Source organism: Acinonyx jubatus, chromosome D3, assembly GCF_027475565.1.
Source record: "Acinonyx jubatus isolate Ajub_Pintada_27869175 chromosome D3, VMU_Ajub_asm_v1.0, whole genome shotgun sequence".
In the NCBI taxonomy this organism is placed as follows: domain Eukaryota; kingdom Metazoa; phylum Chordata; class Mammalia; order Carnivora; family Felidae; genus Acinonyx; species Acinonyx jubatus.
This window is the reverse complement of record NC_069392.1, coordinates 6,610,048-6,631,261: the sequence shown is the minus strand read 5'-3', so window position 1 is coordinate 6,631,261 and position 21,214 is coordinate 6,610,048. Positions and strand designations below refer to the sequence as shown.

Below are 21,214 nucleotides of genomic sequence, written 5' to 3'. Positions count from 1 at the left end.
GGACGCATTCTCCCCCTGCCCAGTCCAGCTTCAACTCTGTGTTTATTTGCTTTTCTTTCTGGTTGGAGCACACAGGTGTGTTTTTCTACACGACAGGTTGGGTTGGTTTGCAGGTTATTGACATTTTTACATGTATGTGTCAAGCTGCATGTATTTTCCTGCCGCCTGCTGTTTTGGGTGAGTTTCAGGTTCGTTGCTGCATGGTGTTTATTTGTTTGAAATACCACATTTCATTTATTCCTTCTTTTGCCATTGGGCCTTTGGCTCACTTTCATTGTTTGTCCACTTGGCTTTTACCAATCTGCTGCTCTGAACATTCTGGAATGTGTATAAGAGTTTCTCCAAGGGGCAAACCTGAGAGGGACATCACTGGGTCTCAAGGCATGCATCTTCCACTCTCCTAAAGAAAGTAGAGCGGCTTTCCAAGTGGTCAACCCATGTCATGTCCTCAGGCAGCTCTATGGTGACCATTCCTCCTGGCTCAGGCCGCTCTGCCTCCCCAGAAATACTTCCCAGATCCCTTCACCCTCTGCCCTCCTTCAGCCAAGACTATGTCCTCCAAGTCCTGGGCGATGGCCTCAGGCATACTATCCTTGGGTCCCACACTCAACAGACCATCTGATGAGAAGCCACGGCCCCACTGCTATGAGAATATCAGTTCAGATCCAGGGTAGCTAGGAAGGGAGATCTGGGGTCAGACCCAGCACTGGGTCTCTGCTTCCTCCTCTACAAACGGACAGGTGACTTGACTATCCTCACAGGTCATCGTGAGCTGTTACAGCACATGTGAAGCATATCATCAACAGTGTGGGACATCTGTTCCAAAGATTCACATCTGAACCAAAACCCTGGGCCTTGGAGTCAAAAGATGTCTGTCCAGGTGCTACTCCTGGCTCATGAGCTTGGGCTGGGCCAGGCCCTTGGCACTGATCTCATGCCATGACCTGGGTAGGGGCGGGGGGGGCAGGTAGGGAGCTGGGGGTGCTAGGGGAGGGAGGAGCCCGGGTCAGCTCTAGCTGGGCCAGGAACCCCAGGTTGGTCCTGCTGGTCCACCTGTTCCCTGGACACCTGCTCCAGGCCGGGCTCCACAGTGTGAGGGCACCACGGCATTCAAGGCCCTCTGTGCCTGGAACGTCCAGCCCATAGGGGAGGCAGAGCTGGGGCCTGGGGTAAGAGGTGCAGGTAAGAGCAGGGAGGCTGTCTCCTGGGGCTGCTCCTCCTCAGGGGGCTGGCACTATATGCTACAAACACAAGCCTGTCAAGAGTGTCTGGGGGCAGGGCCCGGGGACGCCGCTTGTCATCTATAGGTGCTCGGCAAGCAGCCAAGATAAACTGGGCAGGAAGCTGCGCATGGGCTCTGGGTCAGCTTCTGGGAGGAGGAGGGACCTGCCCCGGATGCGGAGGGAGGCGGCGGGCACTGGCGAGCTCACCCGTGTCGTGGATGAACCTCTCGATCTTGGACTGCATGCCCCAGTAGCGGAACTCGACCTTACAGAGCTTGTAGGCGCACATGATGGGGAAAACTTGCTGCTTGTACTCTTCGATCCAGTTGTCAGACAGCGGCCCCCGCTGTGTCTTGATCGAGTGGAATAGCTTGGGGTCCTCTTCTGTCTTATACTCACTGGGGGGTACGGGGTCCTTGACAATGTCGATGAAGTCTGTGGGGGAGAGCCCGCTGGTGGCCACTTCCGCCCAACCTCCAGCCCGCCCCTCCCTGTTCAGTCCCCTCCCCTGTGTCTCTGCCCTCCCCCTTCAAGTCCTCACAGGCCTCTGGGCCTCCTGTGCCATAGGCTGGACCTGGGATTGGGGATGCTGCTCTGGGCCACTCTGACTTTGGGCTCTCCTGACCTCAGGGCCTGTGTCCTCCCATGACTCTACCACTTGCCTAAGCAGACAAATTAGATGATGAGCTTAGGAGGCACAGGGAGATGAGTTTCCACAGAGGATGTGGAACAGGGTGGTGGCTGCCGGGGGGGCAGGGAAACAGAAGGGAAGGCCGGGAAGAGATTCCCAGAAAAGGTGGCATTTCAGCTACAGGAGCAAAGCAGCGAAGCCGAGAAGGTTCCAGCAGTAAGGGATGGGGAGAGTTTGGGGGGCCACTAGAGTGTCTGTATCGGGGGAGGGGATGGGGATGCGTCCTTCTCTCACCAGGCTGGGCACCCACACGGTACCCTGAGGGGAAATGGCGCTATATTCTCCTTATATATACACGTAGTGGCTTTAAGGCAGGCTGGCCGGGTAGGAGCCCCTCTTAGGTCAGAAGGGAGGAGATCGGCAGGAGGTGTTGGTCCTGAGAGCGGGTAGTGGATGCCACAGGGCTGGGTGCTGGGGAAACAGGACTGGGGGCGGTGGGACCTGGCTGGGTGTGGGGTATGGATCCAAGAGGAACAGCAGCAACTCGGGGCAGGGCCTGGGCCATGCCACCTCTTGTCCCAAGTCTCTCCCTGCTGTGCGGGCTCCCAAGGCATGCATGTGTTACAGAGGACTGGGTACACACTTGGGGTACATAAACCCCAGAAGAGAGTTTGTGGCTCAGAGAGGCCCTTTTCGGGACGCATGGGGATGATGGCACCCGGCGGGCTCTGCCCTGGCCACGCTCTGTCTCGTCTCCCCTGCTTGCTGGCCCACACTGAATCCACGTGGTGGTTTGCAGGCACAGACGTGGGCTCCACGGAAATCAGCAAGGGGTCAGGAGCTCCCCAGGGGCAGGGGCTTTCGGGGGAGGGACAGACATCCTTCGTGGAGCAGACCACATCCGCGCAAAGGCCAAGGGGCAGGCCGGGACATGGATGAGTCATATCACAGAGACTTAGGAATCACAGCAGGTGGCCTCCGGAGGCAGCCCATGGAGCTCAGGCCTTGTCTGAGGCTGGCTGCACCTGAGCTGGCAGAAGGCCTGTATCATGCGGGGTCCATCCCTCCTGTTGTGGGTCGAATGTGTCCCCTACAAATTCGTATGTTGGAGTCCTAACCCTCCAGTTCCTCAGAACGTGACCTTATTTGGAGATAAGGCCTTTAAAGAAGGAACCAAATTAAAATGAGGTCATTAGGGTAGGCTCTACTCCACTATGACTAATCTGCTTCTAAAAAGGGGAAATTTGGACACAGACAAGCACAGGGGGAGAGTGCCATGTGAGGATGAGGGAGAGATTAGGGTGATGTATTTATATGCCAAGGAATGCCAGAAACTGCCAGGAGCCACCAGAAGCTAGGGGAAGGGCATGCACAGATTCTCCCTCAGTGACTCCAGAAGGAGACAAGCCTGCTCACACTCTGACCTCAGACTTTAGCGAGACACTAAACTTCTGTGTTTAGCCCCCCAGCCTGTGGTACATTGCGGCAGCCTGTTCACACTGATAGAGCTCCCAAAGCCCCATGGGGCCTGAAAACTCCAGCAGGAGGGAGGGAGCTGGGTGAGGGGGTCCCAAGGAGAAGCCCTTCGTGCCCATCAGAGGCTGCCTGAGATTGGACCCTGTGGTGCTGGGAGCCATCTGTCTAACGCCGGCCATGCACCTGCCTCCATGGCGGCTCACCCCACACGGCCTGGAATGCAGCTCTCTAACCTGGCCACGCACCTGCCTGAAGCACCTCCGTGGTGGCTTGCCCCGCAGAGCCTGGAACCCACCAGTTGCAGACCAGTGGCTGCTGAGCTGCAGGTGGCCCACAGATGTGGTTGGCTTGGCCAGTTTACTAAGTTTATTTAGGAATTGGAAGATTTCACATGCAAATCCTGATTCTCAGGCCTCTCTTAAGTTAACAGACGGGCTGTTTCCTCATGTACAGTCAGCTGGAGAGGCCACTCACCGTCAAGGGGACACAGGCCCTGCAGTGTGCCAGAGCCCCCACAGGCTGCACCCACGCACAGCCGCCAGCCTGAGATGGCCCCCTGAGCACACACGTGCCCTCCAGGGGAGGAGGACAACTGGAAGGGATTGAGGGAAGGGGCTTGAGTGGGAAAGGCACTGAGCCTCAATGTGCACGTCAGGAAAATGGGGCCAAGGAGTCTGATCCTGCCATCCCTGTGCCCTCATGCTTGCTGGGACTATGACCTCCCTGCCCAGGACAGGAGCCAGTCTGGAGCCTTCCAGGCCTGGAGACAAGGGGCAGAGCCAAGGGACATGTAGGCAGGGACCCTGGAAAGTGGCCCTGCAGGGCTCCTGCCCTTCCCAGGCGGGGAGCGCTATAGTGGTGGTTACCGATTGTCAGCTGGCTCTTCTCCACAGGAGACAGGCTGAACACATTAGGGTTTTCTCCAGCATCGGTTTTATAAAAGGTTTCGATGTCGATGGAGAATTTCTCCACAAAGGGGCACGTGAACCTGTGGGGAGGAAAGCATACATCAGGACTAGTGCCTGCAGGGGTGGGTCAGGGCCTGTGGGACCCCACTGGGCAGGAGAGGGAGAAAGGGTGGGGGTGGTGGCTGAGACTTGCCTGTCTGTCCACCTCCTGGACCTCTCCTTGTCCAGGCCAAGGCCAGGCTGGGGGTGGGGAATGTGTCTGGGGAGAGGGGGTCAGAAACATCGGAGGAAGCTTCCAGAAGCCCTATGGCCATTGTTCATGTGTGTAAGGCATGGATGGCCGTAGACACACAGACATACCACAAGCATGGGGCATGAACCCAGTAGGCTGAATCTAAATTAGCACTCTGTGACACCTCCCCAACCCCTTACCCCCCAAGCCACCAGGTCTGACAACAAGGCCACACCCCTTTCTCTTGGCTGGACATGAGCTCAGAGGAGGATAGTACTTCTGGGAAGATGAATAACCTCGGTGGACCCTCTGATAAGCCCAGGTCCTCATTTAGTGGGGAGAATGAAGCCCCAGGAGACTCGTGGGGACTCCACTTGCACAGTAAGTGGGTGGCCAGCTGGGAGCAGCCCCTTATCTGTTACACTCAGCTACACTGGGTGGGTGGGAGCACGGAGTGAAGAGCCTCCCTTCTTGGGGAATCCAAAGGAAGCCCTGTTCAAAGTGGAAAATAAGAAAGCACTGCTGCAGGTGCTGAAGGTCTCAGGGTCAGAGAGAATCTCTGGGCCATCTGGTCTACCCTTGGTTCACGTTTCTTCCTAGCTGGTTGGTTAGTGCCCCGCATTCCCAGGTGATCATTAACATGAGTTTGTATTCCCTGAGCCTTCCTAGATGGCAAAGGGATCTCAGGTGGCCCTCACCTGACTCATGCTTTCCCGGCCTTCCTGGGAAGGTGCAGTAACAAGGGGGACACCCTCCCCTTTCCTGCCTGTTCTCTGAGGATGGAGACTCCTGGAATGGAGACTTAGCTCCCCAGGAGTCTGAGCCTCTTGGGAGGGTGAGCCTACTTAGAGGGCCACCCCCGGGGTTCCTTCCCCACCAGAGGGTGGTGCAGGGTGTGGGGAAAGGCTCACCTGGTTCGGGTGTAGGGGTAGGCATTCCAGGACTCCTCCACCACCCTCAGGGCCGCTTTGGGCAGGATGGAGCGGAACCAGCTGGGGATGTGCATGCCCACATGGTACACCTTGTGCGTGTACTGTCCAGAGCCGCCGGGGCCATCCGTGTATGGCCGGTTCTCCAAGATCTCCACTCCGCTACCTTGGCCATACGTCTCATTACGGCTCTTCTTCTACAGGGACAAAAGCATTCACCATGTGTTGGGGCCAGAGCACTCTGCAGAAGGGAAGGGGCCCAGGAGACCAGGCCCAGGGGTGCTGAGAGGAGGAGGGGCTTTGGCCAACCAGGATGGCTTCTTCTGTGTCGCTTCAGGACTCCCAGATCCAGGCCCAGACTCCACATGCCCCTGTACTCCTACAGGAGACTCAACAGGCCATGGTCTCCCTGTGAGCTCTAGCACTGCCTGTGCAAACTCCTCCCTTCTGGCTCCCGTCAGTCCCAGGACTAAAAGTGTTCCCAGCATCAGGAACAAGTTGAGGATGCCCGCTCTCTAGGTTCTATTCAACATTGTACTGGAAGTTCTAGCCCAAGACATTAGTCAAGAAAAAGAAACAATCAGAGGCACTCAAATTGGAAAGGAAGAAATAAAACCACCTCAATCTGCCAAGGACATAATCTTATATATGGAAAATCCTGAAGAATCCCCCCCACCTCCAAACCTGTTAGACAAAGTAAATGAATTCAGCAAAGTTGCAGGATACAAAATCAACACACAAAAATAAGCAATGCAAAAAGGAAATGAAGCAACCATTTCCATTGACAAGAACATACAAAAGAATAAAATATCTTGGATAAATGTAATGAAGGTGAAGCACTCAGATACTGAAACTATAATACATTGCCAAAAGAAAGTAAAAACCTAAGTAAATGGAAAGACATCTGTGTTCATGCATTGGAAGATTTAATATTGTTAAGAGGTCAATATTCCCCAAAGCATTCTACAGATCCAGTGCAATCCCTGTCAAAATCCCCAGTGGCCTTTCTGGTAGCTGTGGAAAAACTGATCATAAAATCAGGAAGGATCAGAGAAGGATCTCAAATAGCCAAAACAATCTCGAAAACAAAGCAAAGCAAAGCAAAGCAAAGTTGGAACATTTACATTTTCCTACACAAAATCTTTTTTTTTAAGTTATTTATTTTGAGAGACAGAGCGAGAGAGAGAGAGAGCGTGCGCACAAGTAGGGGAGGTGCAGAGAGAGGAGAGTGAGAATCCCAAGCAGGCTCCGCATTGTCAGTGCAGAGCCTGACACAGGGCTTGATCTCCCAAATCATGAGATCATGACCTGAGCCAAAATCAAGAACTGAACGCTTAACAGACTGAGCCACCCAGGCACCCTGCTACAAAAAATCTTGCCATAGGCGCGCCTGGGTGGCTCAGTTGGTTAAGCATCCAACTTTGGCTCAGGTCATGATCTCATGATTCATGGGTTTGAGCCCCACGTCGGGCTCTGTACTGACAGCTCAGAGCCTGGAGCCTGCTTCAGATTCTCTGTGTCCCTCTCTCTCTGCCCTCCCCTGTTCACCACACTCTTTCTCTCTCAAAAATAAATAAACATTACATTTTTTTCCAGAAAATCTTGCTATAAAATTACAGTAATCAAAACAATGTAGTACTGGCATAGGATAGATCTAAAGAATGGGGCTGAAAGTCTACAAATAAATCCATATATCTACATACTATATGTTTTGATTTTCAACCAGAGTGCTGAGATCATTCAATGAAGGAACGAAGTCTTTTCAACATGTCCCAGTATACTGGTGAGATAATTGGATATCCACATGTAAAACAATGAAGTTGGACCCCTACCTCACATCATATATAAAGATTAACTCAAAATGGATCAAAAACCTAAATGTAAGAGCTTAAACTACACAACTCTTAGAAGAAATCATAGGAGTAAATCTTCATGACCTCGGATTTGACAATGTTTTTTTTTAAATAGGGTACCCAAAGTACAAACAGCCAAAGAAAAAATAGATAAATTGGACTTCATATAAATTTTTAAACTTTTGTGCATCAAAGGATACTATGAAGATAATGAAAAGACAACCCACAGAGAAAGTTCTTGTAAATAATGTATCTGATAAGGGACTTGTATTTAAAATATATAAAGAACTACTGCAACTCAACAACAAAGATACAATCCAATTCAAAAATGGGCAAAGGACTTGAACAGGCATACCTCCAAAGAAGTACATCAATGGCCAACAAGCACATGAAAAGATACTCAACATCACTAGCCACTGGGGAGAGGCAGACCAAAACTACAAGTTACCACTTCAGACCCACTAGGATGGCTACAAAGACAGACCATAACAAGTGTTGTGAGGATGTGGAGAAACTGGAACCCTCACGCATTGCTGGTGGGAATATAAAACGGTACAGCAGCCGCGGAAAACAATTTGGCGGTTCTTCAAAAAGCTCAACATAGAATTGCCGTATGACCCAGCAATTCCACTGCTAGGTAAACATCCAGGAGAAGGAGAACATGTCCACACGAAACCTGTGCTCGAATGTTCACCGCAGCATTAGTCACAAGAGCCAAAAGGTGGAAACAACCCAATGTCCGTGATCTGAAAAATGGATAGACAAATTATACCCACACAATGGAGTAAGAGTCGGCCATAAAAAGGAATGAAGGGCCAAAACCTGTTACGACGTGGATGAACCCTGAGAACGATGCGTAAGAAGCCTGACACAAAAGTCCACATAGTGTACGATCCCATTGACACGAAATGTCCAGTACAGGCAAATCTGTACAGACAGAAGGCAGATTACTGGTTGCCTAGGGATGGGGGTGGGGGCGGGGGGCTGGAGAGTGACTTCTTGGGGTGATGACAATACTCTAAAATCGTGGTGATGGTTTGACAACCCTGTGAATATGCGAAAAATCCCTAAACTGTACCCTTCAAATGTGTGAACTGTGTGGTGTGGGACTCACACCTCAATAAAGCTGGTATAAAACAAAACAAACAAACAGAAACCAATCCTGTGTCTATACTCACTAAGATTTCAGAGAGATCAAACACGGGAAGTGGGAAGGGGCCTCAGTGGTGCTGCCTGAGAGAGAGGACTCCTGGGTCACCTCTAAATGTCTGTCTGCCCCAAATGTTCTTCCCAGTGTCCAAAAGCTCAGGTTTCTACTTATGCAGAAAGCCTCATTCATGGTCAAGGTCCTGGTGACTTTAAGCCCAGCATCTGTTTCCATGGTGACATGACGGCATCACCAAGGCCACCTTCGGTCAGCTTCCTGAATAGCAGGTGTGCACATGCGCGCGCGCGCACACACACACACACACACACACACACACACACACACACAGGCGCTCCCAAGAACACAGTCTCACCCCTGGGGTACAAAGACATGCCATATCTCCACGGCCCAGAGCAGCTGAGTCCCCTTCATAAAAAAAAAATAGAAAGGACCCTGGCGGAGGGCACAGATGGGGTCAGCAGGGATACGCCATCCTTTGCTCTTCAAAGGAGCCCACGGAATGCGGCCCAGATTCTGTAATGAAAGCAGCGACCATTTCCCAGACACTTTGTAAGCTCATGCTTCGTGGTGGCTTCACTCATTATGGTTGTGCTATGTGCTCTGCGTGCACGTCTCCCTTTAGGTAGTGCCACAACCCCTTGAGAAAGGCTGAGTGCTGCTACTGTTCCCAGTTTGCAGAAGGGAAGGTGGAGGCTAAGAGACGTGGAATGACTTGTTCAAGGTACACAGCTTCAAGTGGCAGAGCTCAACCTGTACTCGAGATCCTGTTGGACTCTGGGACCTGTGCAGCCCACAGCATGAAGACACCTTGGCATAAGGCAGGTACTCGGTACTTATTGAGCAAATAAATGGGTTCTAGTCCCAACTCTGTGACCAGTTCCCTCTCACCCTGGACAAGTCACTTCTCTCTGGTCTCAATTTCCAAAACTATAAGGGGAGATGGGGCTACCTATCTGTCTAAGGCCTGGTGTAGTGGGCTAAAGGGCCCCCCAAAATTCACATCCACCCAGAACCTTAGAATGTGGCTTTATGGTCGCCTGGGGTGGCTCAGTCGGTTAAGCGTCTGACTTTGTCTCAGATCGTGATCTCGCTGTTCATGAATTCGAGCCCTGCATTGGACTCACGGCTGTCAGCGCAGAGACCACGTTGGATCCTCTGTTACTCCCTCTCGCTCTGCTCAACCCTCTCTGAATCTCTCTCTCTCAAAATAAAGAAACTTAAAAAAAAAAAAAGAAAAGAAAACAAAGAAAGCAACTTAAAAAAAAAAGGAATGTGGTTTTATTTGGAAATAGCATCTTCGCAGATATAATTCGTTAAGATGAAGTCACACCGGATTAAGGTGGGTCCTAAATCCAAGGACCATGTCCTTAAAAGACAGACTAAAGGGATGTAGCCACTAGCCAATGAAGCTGGCCGCCACCAGAGGCTGGAGGGGAGCAAGGCAGAATCCTCAGAGGGAGAGAGGGCCTTCAAAGGGAGCAGGCCCTGCGGACACCTTGATTTCAGACTTCTGGCCTCCAGAAGCGAGAGAGAATACATTTCTCTTGTTTTAAGCCCCCCCCCCCCCCAGGAAACAAACACATCTAGGGTTTGTGGTGACTCAGTGTGAAGGGGACACACAGGTCACAGGAGCCAGGGCCACAAGCAGTCTCTGAAGGCTGAGGCGGGGCACCCAGCCTGCCAGGGAGCTGAGGGTGGAGAAGAGGCAGGGAGGGACAAGGAGCAGGGGTAGGGAAGGTCCCATCCGGCCTCAGTGGGTGACCTAGCCTGAGCTGTCCTCAAACTCCTAGCCAGGGAAAGCCACCATGTCCACTCCCAAGGCTCTAGGGGGGCTCCTTCTTGGCTTCCTCCAGACCCCAGGGCCCCAGGCGTTCCTGGTCTTGTGGCCGCATCACTCGGCTCTCTGCCTCCACCATCACATCACTGTGTCTCTTTCTGTCCTTTCCTCTTCATAATTATAGGGACAATAAGTCATTCAATTTAGGGCCCATTCTGTCTTGTCCTTAGATAAGGTCACAGTCTAACATCTGGATGGACATGAATTTGGGGGGACACTGGCCAACCAGCTGAACAAGCCGTTATGGTCACTCATGCAGGATGGATACCATGGGCCACTTGGGGGCACAAAGGCCACTGTTAGCAGTGGCAGAGCCCCAGGACCCAGACTGGCAGTGCTCTGTACTCCCTGAACAGCACTTTGTTGTCTCTGCACAGTAAAGATTAGCTGAATGAGGGCGCCTGGGTGACTCAGTCAGTTGAGTGCCCAACTCTTGATTTCAGCTCAGATCATGACCTCACAGTCCATGGGATCAAGCCCTGTGTCAGGCTCCATGCTGACAGTGTGGAGCCTGCTTGGGATTCTCCCTCCCTCTCTCTCTGCCCCACCTCTGCTCTCTCTCTCTCTCTCTCTCAAAATAAATAAACAAAAAAATTAGCTGAATGAGCAAAAATGGATTCTGCTCTCAACTATCGCCAGTTCCATCTGAGTCTGGGCACCCCCTCCCACTTTGAAGCTAACACCCCAAAGGGCTGAACCCCTGGTTCCCCTCTGACAATGGCATCTGAGGGGGTGCTCAGTCCCCTGGCACAGCTGAGGCTCTCGGTCATGCCACTTAGGAGAGCTCTTCTCGAAACGTGCTGACCTTCTCTGCTCGCACCGAAAGTCACCACCCCTATCCCTGCCAGTCGTCCCTGCCAGGCTCCCTGCACTGTGGAGCCTCCCAGGGAGACCGAGTTAGGGTGGCAGAGATAAGCCCAGCTCCCCAGGGGCATACACGTGCCCAGGGTGAGGCCTCACCCATGACCCCTACCCACCAGGCTGGGGCTGAGTTGGGGAACTTCACCTCCCTACCCCTCTCTATCTCTGGGGCCTGGGGGCTGCACAGGAGGGGCCTGGTGCAGAAAAAGCACAGACCCTACGAATGATAGGGGTGAAGGACCCAAGACCAAGAATGCTCCGGGACGCCCGTAAAAGTGGCAGCTCTCAGAGCTGTCCAGGGTCCTGGCCAAACCACCTCGGATTCCTCCCTCTGAGGCAAGCATCTGCTGAACACTTCTATGGATGACAGAAGGCTCTCTCCCAGCCAGCCCAACTTTTTTTCTTTTCTTCTTATTCTTCCTCCTCCTCTCCTCCTCTTCTCCTTCTCCCTCTTCCTTGCCTTGAACAACATGTATTTTGTTTGGACACTGGTCAGGCACATCACGAGGCAGCTCGACACGTGAGCTCATCCCATCTTGTTCATGACCCCATGGAGGAGGAGGCTGGCTAGTGAGTGCAGAAGGCAGGCCCGTTGCTAGCTGCCACTCTAGCTGGTAAGCAGGGTCTGGAGGAAATGAACTAAAGTCTTGCTCTTCTTTCCACAAAACCACAGCTGCCTTCCTTGAGGGCCTATCCATCCTCCTCAACTGGCCCAGCTCCCAGTGGACGCACTCTTGGAGCAGCGTCCCTAAGCCCACACGAACATCCGCTCCCTGTCTCCTGGCGTGTATTCAGTAAACTGCCTGTGTGCCCACCTCCCCAAAGGCGCTCCTGGAGAGGAGCAAGTACTTTTACATTCTCCTCTGGAACCCAGCCTTCGGCCCAGGCTGAGCACAGAAAAGTCTGTGCATTTCACTTAGTGTTTTAAGAGCTCTACTGAGATACGACTGGCATGCAACAAACGGTACATACATAAAAATACAGCTGGTGAGCTCTGACGCATGTTCGCAGCTGTGAAACCATCACACAACGGAGATAATATGCTTGTCCATCACCCCCCATGGTGGGTGGAGCCCCCAGAAGTGCTGGGGCCAGTGGCGGGTAAGAAAGTGTCAGGGCAGGAGCAGAGGAGGGCAGCCTTGAGAGACAGACAGGTGTTACAGTAGGGCTTGGATGAGTGAACGCACACAGGCGGCCCTGCGCCCATAGCAGGTATTGTGGAGGAGGCTATGGGATAGTTAACATTAACTGGAGGCATAAGGATGTTTTAAAAAGAACAAAATACCAGGTGCCTGGGTGGCTCAGTTGGTTAAGTGTCTGACTTCAGCTGAAGTCACGATCTCATGGTTCGTGGGTTTGAGCCCAGCATCGGGCTCTGTGCTGACAGCTCGGAGCCTGCAGCCTGCTTCGGATTCTGTGTCTCCCTCTCTCTCTGCCCCTCCCCTGCTCATGCTCATGCTCATGCTCTGTCTCTCAAAAATAAATAAACGTTAAAAAATTAAAAAAAAAAAAAAAGAACAAACTATCTCAATAAAGTGGGGTGGGGATGGCAGGTGCCTCTAAGGAGCCCAGTCGGAGGTGATCACATGCTCAAGAAAGCTTTGGGATGTCCTAGGAGCTAAAAGTCAGTCCCTGGATCCTGATGGGCCCTCCACCAGCTGACAGGCACATGGAGGGGCTGCCTGCCAGGGTCTGGGCTCCCCTGGCTGGGACGGGAATTGGGGAGCCGCAGGACAAATAGCATCCTTGAATAGGCTGAGCAATTTCCAGACAGCTCAGAGCTGGGGGGCTGAGTGAGCTAAGTCCCTTCTCTCCTTGATCTCTAGGAATAATTACGAGGTAAGTGGTTCAAGAGGGAATCGAGTGGCACTCCTGAAGCCGCATGGAGCCAACAGCCCCTGCCAGAGAGGCCAGTTCACCTTCCATTCTCTTCCTCATCAAGCTCCCCAAGCTGGGGGCACCTGGTCAAACTCTGGTAGCTACACAGAGCTCCTCTCAGAAGGGCCGGGGGGCCTGGGCTCCGCAGGGAGCTTGTTACTAACTCCCCAGACCCGGGTTGAAGGGTGAGCACCCACCAAGCAAAGCCAGGGGCAGAGGTGGAGCCCTGCCGGAAGGGGCCCATGTGACACTGTGTGACACCGTGGGACACCATGTGACACGATGATCCACGGGCTGCACCAAGGCATCCTGATGCCCGGAAGAGCAGAGCCAGGTGAGAGCTGGTTCGTAATCAGACTCCCAGCTGGGAGGAAAGCTGCCAGGTCAGGCAAAGGGCTGGGGCACTGAGGCTGAGCAAGACGCTGGCGGGGTAGCCGGGCGGGGGACCTCCACAGAGGAGCGGGAGCCCAGCAAGCAGGAGTTTGGTCACATCGAGGCCACGAGCAACCAGATCCTGGGTCTCCCCGTTCTGTGTTCCAGGTCAGCCAGGCTCTGAGGAGGGCTCCGGGTGTGTGGGAGTGGGAGGGGTGGGGCATGGCATTCTCTGGCTTGTCACAGGAATCTGTCACCCTGAAATTCGTCTGTGACTCTGTAAACCAGCCACATAGTAGATGCCACTGTCTTGCAGCCTAGAGTAGTGAGGAAAGTGTGGAGCCAAGAATGGGAAACCTGGCCAGGTGCTCCCAGGGAAGTCATTTAACTTCTTGGGACCTCACACCTTCCTGTCTGTCAAGTGGGTTGCTATGGACTGAATTTCTGTGCCCCCTCCAAATTCATACTGAAGCCCCTAACCTCCAATGCGATAGTACTAGGTCAGGCTTTGGGAGGTGACTAGGTCATGAGGACAGAGCCCTCCTAACGGGATTAGTGCCCTTACAGAAGAGACTCCAGAGGACTCCCTTGCCCCCTCACCCACCATCGAGGACACGGTGAGAAAGAAGGTGGCCACCTGTAAGCCAGGAGGAGGGCCCTTACCAGACACCAACTCTGTTAGCAACTTGACCTTGGGCTTCCAGCCTTCAGAACCGTGAGAAACAAATGTCTGTTGTTTAAGCCCCCTGGTCTGTGTTCTTTGTTAAAGTGGCCCACGCTGACTATACGCACGGATAACATCTGAATCAGAGAGAGGACGGGTATTAAGTGCAAACAGTGTCAGCACTGCCAGCGCCGTGAATACAGGGCTGGCGGGACAGGCCAATGCCACAAACACCCACGGCACTCCCTGTGTTCCTGGCATCGGGCTGGGAAGCCACAATGCCTGGGCAACTGAGACACTTACCAGGAGCCTACTGAGCAGACACTGCCGTGGAGACCACGGTGCCGCCCCACCCCACCCAAGGGTTCGAGAGCCATCTGCACGCCCGGCGTGGCCTACCCTGGCCCCAAGACCCACCTGTATCATGTATAGCTGGGCGATGCGGTACTCCTCCACGGTCATGGGCAGAGGAATCCGATATTCCTTTATAATCATCTTGGAGTCCAAGCCTTCCCGTCGATGGGGAACTGCGTGTTGGGACTTCTAGGCGAGGTTCCTTAAATAACCATGACAAAATTCACCAAGGACCCCTGGGAGAGAAAGAGAGAGCAGGAGAGTCACTTCCTGCAAGACTGGTGGGCACAGCAGCACAGAGGATGGGCCTGGTCTTGACTCCACCGTGAGCCTACGGTGTGACCTTGAACAAGTTCCCTCACCTCCCCAGCCTTCACTTCCCTTGTTTGCTAAGCAATCTTGTAGACGACGTGTGAACTCTTATCAGCTGTGGGGTAAATAAAAGACTGTCACCCCACTAGTGAGGGCCAGGCGGCGGGAGGGTGTCACACCCCCTAAGCGTGAAGAGCACTGTGCTCTCGTTTCACACGCTGTTCCGGCAAGAGCAGCCCCGTGCTCTGGAGTAGCTGCAGGCAGACACGGTGACGGCAGATGGCCACAGGAAAGAAGGGAGGGCACACAAAAGGATGAAAAACCCAGGTGAGAAATTTAAAAATCAGCAGTCTGCGGGGCGCCTGGGTGGCTCAGTCGGTTGAGCGTCAGACTTCGGCTCAGGTCACGATCTCGCGGTCCGTGAGTACGAGCCCCGCGTCGGGCTCCGTGCTGACAGCTCGGAGCCTGGAGCCTGTTTCGGATTCTGTGTCTGCCTCTCTCTCTGCCCCTCTCCTGCTCACACTCTATCTCTCTCTGCCTCTTAAAAAATGAATAAACGTTAAAAAAAATTAAAAATCAGCAGTCTGGGACCCTTCGGTGTTGGGGCCATCAGTTCATTCATGTCACCAGACACAGAGGGCACAGCTGCTTCCTGGCAGGAGATCTGGACTTATCCAAAAGAGGTGATCTCAGTGTGGTTTTAGCTCAATCCAGCAAGTATTTATTGGCATCTGTTCTGCTGCCGACCCAGCCTAGGTCTTGGAAGTAGAAGAGATAAGTGAGATGAGTAGGTGGACTGCATTGCATGTGAGTTCTAGCTCAGTAAGGCTACCTAAAAAATAAACAGTGTACCCATGGAAGCTTCTCTTTAAGATGACAAAGAATACTTTTGAGGGAGATGTGCACCGAGAGCAATCAAATGTAAAAACAAACAAACAAGGCTTGGAGGCATACTCTCAGTGACCTGGAAAATGGAATTACCCATCACAATCCTTCCCCTAGATGGTGGGGGCTTTGCTGTGGTTACCCCCAGAGAGGTTACACACTGCTAAATGGAAGGTGAGTGAAGGCTTCCAAGATGGACCGTGGCAGAATCAGGATAGCATTTCAGAGGGACCACGCCAGGGACAGCAGTCGGTGAAGATTCATGGTGACACTGGGTAAATGATAAGAGCGAGGGTCTGGCCAGGCAGGCAGCCTCCCTGGGGCACCATCTGTCCGAGGCCTGAGCGTCACCCAGGCACTAAGGGACTACTGGCTATGTAATGAGATTGGGGGAAAAGAATGTACCAGAACTCTTGGAACGATCAGCATGTAGGGTTGAAAGAAATTCTTTAATAAGCCACCTAGGGAGACAGACTGAGAGGTGGGGGGTGTTACATAAATAAGTCAGAGATGGCCACTGTATTATTAGCCTCAAATGACCCCTATGTTACTCACTTCTGCACAGCAGGTGGGATTGTTAGCCCAAAGCCCCAGCACAAGCTCTCACGCATCCAACTGCTTTAAATACAGTCCAAACAAACATCTTTTTAGCTAATTAGAGGTCATCTACTTTATATAACCCACGAAGCTGCACCCCACATTTGCTGGCCATAGAAAAGACAAAGCCTGGGGCAACAAAACACCGCAGACAGGGAGGCTCCCCATCACACTTCTGAGTGATGTCACCAGACACGTGAGCGCCCTGTCTGACTCTCCTTCCCCTCCTGGGTGGGGGTCGCACATCACTGCATTTGCAAGGCCTCATGCTGGGAGGGACTTTCTCTCTCAGGCAACCTGTCCAAATGCCACAGGATAACACTTGTTGTTACACACTTGTTGTTACAGCCCCCCTCCCCTCTCCGGGTCCTGTCCCCTCCCTCATCAACCCGAAGCCCTGAACTTACCACAGAGAGGAGGGGGATGAACTTTCCAGAGTTTACACTCAAGAGCATTGCTAACCTTCGTTCAAGGTAGATGGGTGCAGCCTGCAGCTGAGAGGGCCCGTGGGTTCGAGCCCAAGCTGACACTGTCCAGGACGAGAAAGCAGAGGCTGTGGGCTGCCCCCACGCAGCTCTGAGACCCACCTGCCCCGAGGCCCTCAGATCTCTGCTCAAGTCTGGCTAGAAGCTGAGGCCACTAGAGACAGAGGTGATGGCCCCAGAGCCCCTAAAGTGTCACCTCCTGCCACGAGAGACTGGGATCAGCCAGGTGGCAGCACACCCAAGCCGACACCTGGAGCAACTTTCAAGTGGCCGACAGGGTAGGACAGGCACTGGATATGGGGACCTTCCTGACACAAAGGAGAGAGACCCACATGCTTGGGAGAAGCTCGATGCGATGAGGCCTGGAGACAAGAAGAGGAAGGATGAGGTTCAATAAGGGCCGTGCTTCCAAGGCTTTTCCACGTGGTCTTCTTTCAAGCCCAGGATCACCTTGCTGGGAAGGTACTAGATGCCCGTCACAGAACAGCAACTTAGCCAGTTGCTAAGTGTCAAGCATCGTGCCCTGCACGACACGGTGGCATGCACACCGATGTCTATGGGGCCTCAGGGGGCCTTTTCTGCAACACAGGACAAATGCAATGACCCACAATGACTTTGGGTAAGTCCCACTGCATCACCTCAATAACAAAGAAGTCAGATGCAATCCCTAAGTGTTCTTGAGAAACTGTGGGAGTCTAAGCAATCTGACCTTTGGTGATCTTAAAGGCTCCACGGAAAGTGACCTGCCTGTGCTCGCCTGTGCACAAGTCAGACCAAGCGTCCATGCAAAGCTAGGGGCAAAGCCTGGGGCTGACCAGCGGTGCCGGCCCCATGACGGCCAGGAGATGGGCAGACCATGTGAACGCTCAGGATACAGCTCCATCTGCCACTGGGTGAGAGACCGTGTTTCTGCCTGTGCAACACCAGAACTCAGAGTGGGGTGCACAGACAGACAGAAGGAAAGAACAGAGTGCCGCACAGTTAGAGATCAGTGCACGGGGGCTAAGAACAGGTCAGAGGGATCAGACCTCTGCGAGACCTGGGACATCGCAGGTGGAGCCCCAGTCTGGGATCTGAGTTCAAAACCTGACAATGCCTTGATTGACCATGGTCCCCCAGGACGACTGACGGGGCCTGCTGAGACTCGGTGTCTCCATACAGCAAATGGGGATAACATCATCTGCCTTCCAGAGTTGCCAGTGTCCCCAAGATGACAAAAGTGGACCAGCCAGGGGTGGTGTTTGTCAGTGCAGAGGGGGGACTAGGGAAAGGCTTCAGGGAAGGTGGAGCTTTACAGTGACAGGAGCGGGGGCTTCCTGGGACCCGAGGTATCCCCAGCAGACATGGACGTGCTGCAGAACAAGCCGAGCAAAGGCCCTGAGGCATAAATGTGCCACACTATCACAGTGACCTCCCACTAGTGTGCCCCAGCACTGTCATGCCACATGCTGGGTTTGGGGCTGTGCGAATGCACGGAGGCCACCCCACAGTCACTGACCACAGGAAAGGGTGGCGTTCAAGGCTGAGATGAGGCCATGCCCTGCAGCCGAGTGCCCATGACGTTCAGTGGGACAGGAGCAGGGTGACAAGAGAACATCATGTGCTTCCAGGAGTGTTCTCCTTCTGAGGGACAAGAGACATACTCCTCAGACAAGGTCTGAGCATAAAGCATGAACTTCATAACTAGAATTTCCACAGGCAAGCAAATGTTATCCTTTGAAGCAGCCCCTGGTGCAGGTATGCGGTCCCCCGTGTCCGCCGGGGGTCCCCTCTGGAAGCCCTCAGAGCTCTGCACCCCTTCAGGAAGCTCCCAGTGAGAGGAGCCGAACTCAGGAGATGGCCACGGGCGATCTCTCAGTGCTGGCCACATTGGGTGTTGTCTTTCAAGCTGATCACTCTAAAGGGGTCTCGTCAAGGACCAGCATTTTATTTAGTTAAGAAAGAAAGTCAGGCCTGTTTCTTTACAGCTACACCCTCACCAGTGGGTTCGGGAATCCATCCTGACTTCCTGTTGAAGACGGTGGGGTAGGAGCATTTCTGTTCTACCGTCCTCCCTCGAAAACAACACAAACGAAAGAGATAGGGGAGTCCTCGTGGCTGATGAAATAAGGCAATCACTACTCCCCCAAACCACAGACACCATGAAGTCTGAACTGGAAGAAAGGAACATGCTGACAGCTTACACATGCCTCTTCCTTGGACCCCCAAGTAAATATCATTTCTTGAAAGTCATGGCCATGATCCTCCTGTTGGAATGAAGAAATAGGATTGTGGATGCCACCCAGGTGAGGGGAGGCATCTCCCTGTCTTGTTTTTCTAAAGAAAAAACTTCTTATAAGTTTATTTTGAGAGAGAGAGTGAGCACAAGCAGGGGAAGGGCAGAGAGAGAAGGAGAGAGAGAGAATCCCAACCAGGCTCTGCGCTCTCTGCGCTCACAGCCCAAGGTGGGGCTCAAACTCACGAACCATGAGATCACGGCCTGAGCCAACATCAAAAGTCGGATGCTAAACTGATTGAGCCACCCAGGCACCCCCAAAAGAAAAATGTTTTATTTTAAGTATTACATACATACAAAATATGCATGTATCATAAGTACAGATATATTTTCACAAACTGAACACAACTGTAGGACCAGCAAGGATCGAGAAACAGGAAGTTAACAACCCAGAAGTCCCCTATGGGTCTCCTTCTAGTCATAGCTCCTCAACTGTGGACAACCACTCTCCTGCCATTTGCTTCTTTTGTACTTTAATGAATTGCCAATATCCAGTTGTCTTTGGGTGATTTCATACAGAAGCATACTATATGTGTTTTTGATCCTGGCTTCTTTTGACCATGATGCTCATGTGATTCATCCAAATTTTTGCATGTGGCTGTAGATTGTTCTCATTGCTGTCTAGTATTTCATTGAGTGGATGTACTATAATCGACTTAACTATTCCATTGTTGATGGGAATTTGGTGATTTCCAATTTGAGGCTGATGGGACTAGTGCTGCTGTGAACAACTGAGCACATGTAGAGATGCGATTTTACATTGTGGGATGGAATTGGTGTCGGAATTGATGGGAAATCACACCAATGGGCCATTTCTATGACAGAACCTCATTTTCCAGCTAAAACAGATACTGGGAGTGAAGTGAGGCTGGGGAGAGAAAAGGGGCAGCAAGGGGTTGGTCATAACATGGACAGCCAGTGATGTAAAGAGCTTTGCTGACAACCATTATGACCGTGGACTCTGAAACACGAGAGAGACCAAATCCCTAGGCAGAAGATAAATAACAGCTCTGGCCAGAGAGCCTTCCAGACAGTAAGTAAGCCCATAGTGCATCTGCTCTGGACCACTCCCACATTTTCACATGCTGCTATTTGGAAGGTGGTTAAAGAATAATAATCACAAAGGAACTCACATGGGTCCTATGGCATTAAGGGTGGGGGAGCAAATGAAGAAGAACACACAGCATGAGGAATCATCCAGAAGAAATACAGAAAGACGTCAGAAAATCAGTTCACAGACCCAGAGAAACTACAGATATAACCTCTTAAGAACTGGTAGGGGCAGAGGCACTTGGTGGCTCAGTTGGTTAAGCATCTGGCTCAGGTCATGATCTCATGTTTCATGCGTTCAACCCCCATATTCCTGCTTAGGATTCTCTCTCCCTCCCTTTCTTCCCTTACCTTTCTCAAAATAAAGAAACTTAAAATTTTTAAATAAAAAAATAAAAAGAACTGATAGGGTCAGATGAGTGGAAAAAAATACACACAGAAATTTTAAAAAGAAATGATTTGAGGGGCACCTGGGTGGCTCAGTTGATTAAGCATCCAACTCTTCATTTCGGCTCAGGTCATGATCTCATGGTTCATGGGTTCGAGCCCCACATCGGGCTCTGTGCTGACAGCATGGAGTCTGCTTGGGATTCTGTCTCCCTCTTTCTCTGTCCCTCCCCTGCTCGCTCTATCTCTCTCTCTCTCAAAAACAAATAAATAAACATTAAAAAAAAGTTTTAAAAATTTAAAAGAATTTTAAAAATTTTAAAAATAAATGAAAAAATTAAAAAAAAAAGAAATTGTTTGATCACAGAAAGAGATGAAAACTGAAAAGTGAGTTAGTGGAGCTCAGGGGAAAATGAGAAAGAAAAATAAATACATCACATATTTTTTAAAAAACCCCATATAATAAGCAATGAATAAATGATGAAGCAGAGCATAAACAACTAGAGAGTTGTGATGAGTGGATTGCAAGAAATCACACAAAATTAAATGGAGAAGACTAATAAGACAAAAATGACAGATATAGGAGGCAAAAGAAAACCCAACATATACATTGGTGAAGAAAACAGAATAATAGAACAGGAGGAAAAGTATTCAAATATATAATGGAAAACCCCCTGAAAAACAAAACAAAAACAAAAACAAAACTTGGCTCTACAAATTAACTGCCATTCACTGGCCCAGGAAAACTCGATGGTGTAATTAACACCAAGGCATCTTTAAAAAGGTCCTGATCTTAAAGGATAAAGAAAGAACCATATAACTAAGGGGGCAGAAAGG

The 21,214-nt window shown here is 51.7% G+C and overlaps 1 protein-coding gene across 12 annotated transcripts in view; it reads right to left on the bottom strand.

The window, feature by feature from the left end:
• Positions 1-21,214, bottom strand: part of PITPNM2 (phosphatidylinositol transfer protein membrane associated 2) — a 143,403-nt gene that overhangs the window by 20,435 nt on the left and 101,754 nt on the right. For all 12 annotated transcript variants that reach the window (XM_053206133.1, XM_053206135.1, XM_053206138.1 and 9 more), the window contains 4 exons: positions 14,450-14,622; positions 5,382-5,596; positions 4,197-4,318; positions 1,431-1,658 (listed from right to left, as the gene is read on the bottom strand). In XM_053206133.1, the coding sequence (XP_053062108.1) occupies positions 1,431-1,658; positions 4,197-4,318; positions 5,382-5,596; positions 14,450-14,527 (643 nt within the window). In that variant the 5' untranslated portion in view covers positions 14,528-14,622. The remainder of the gene's footprint in view (positions 1-1,430; positions 1,659-4,196; positions 4,319-5,381; positions 5,597-14,449; positions 14,623-21,214) is intronic.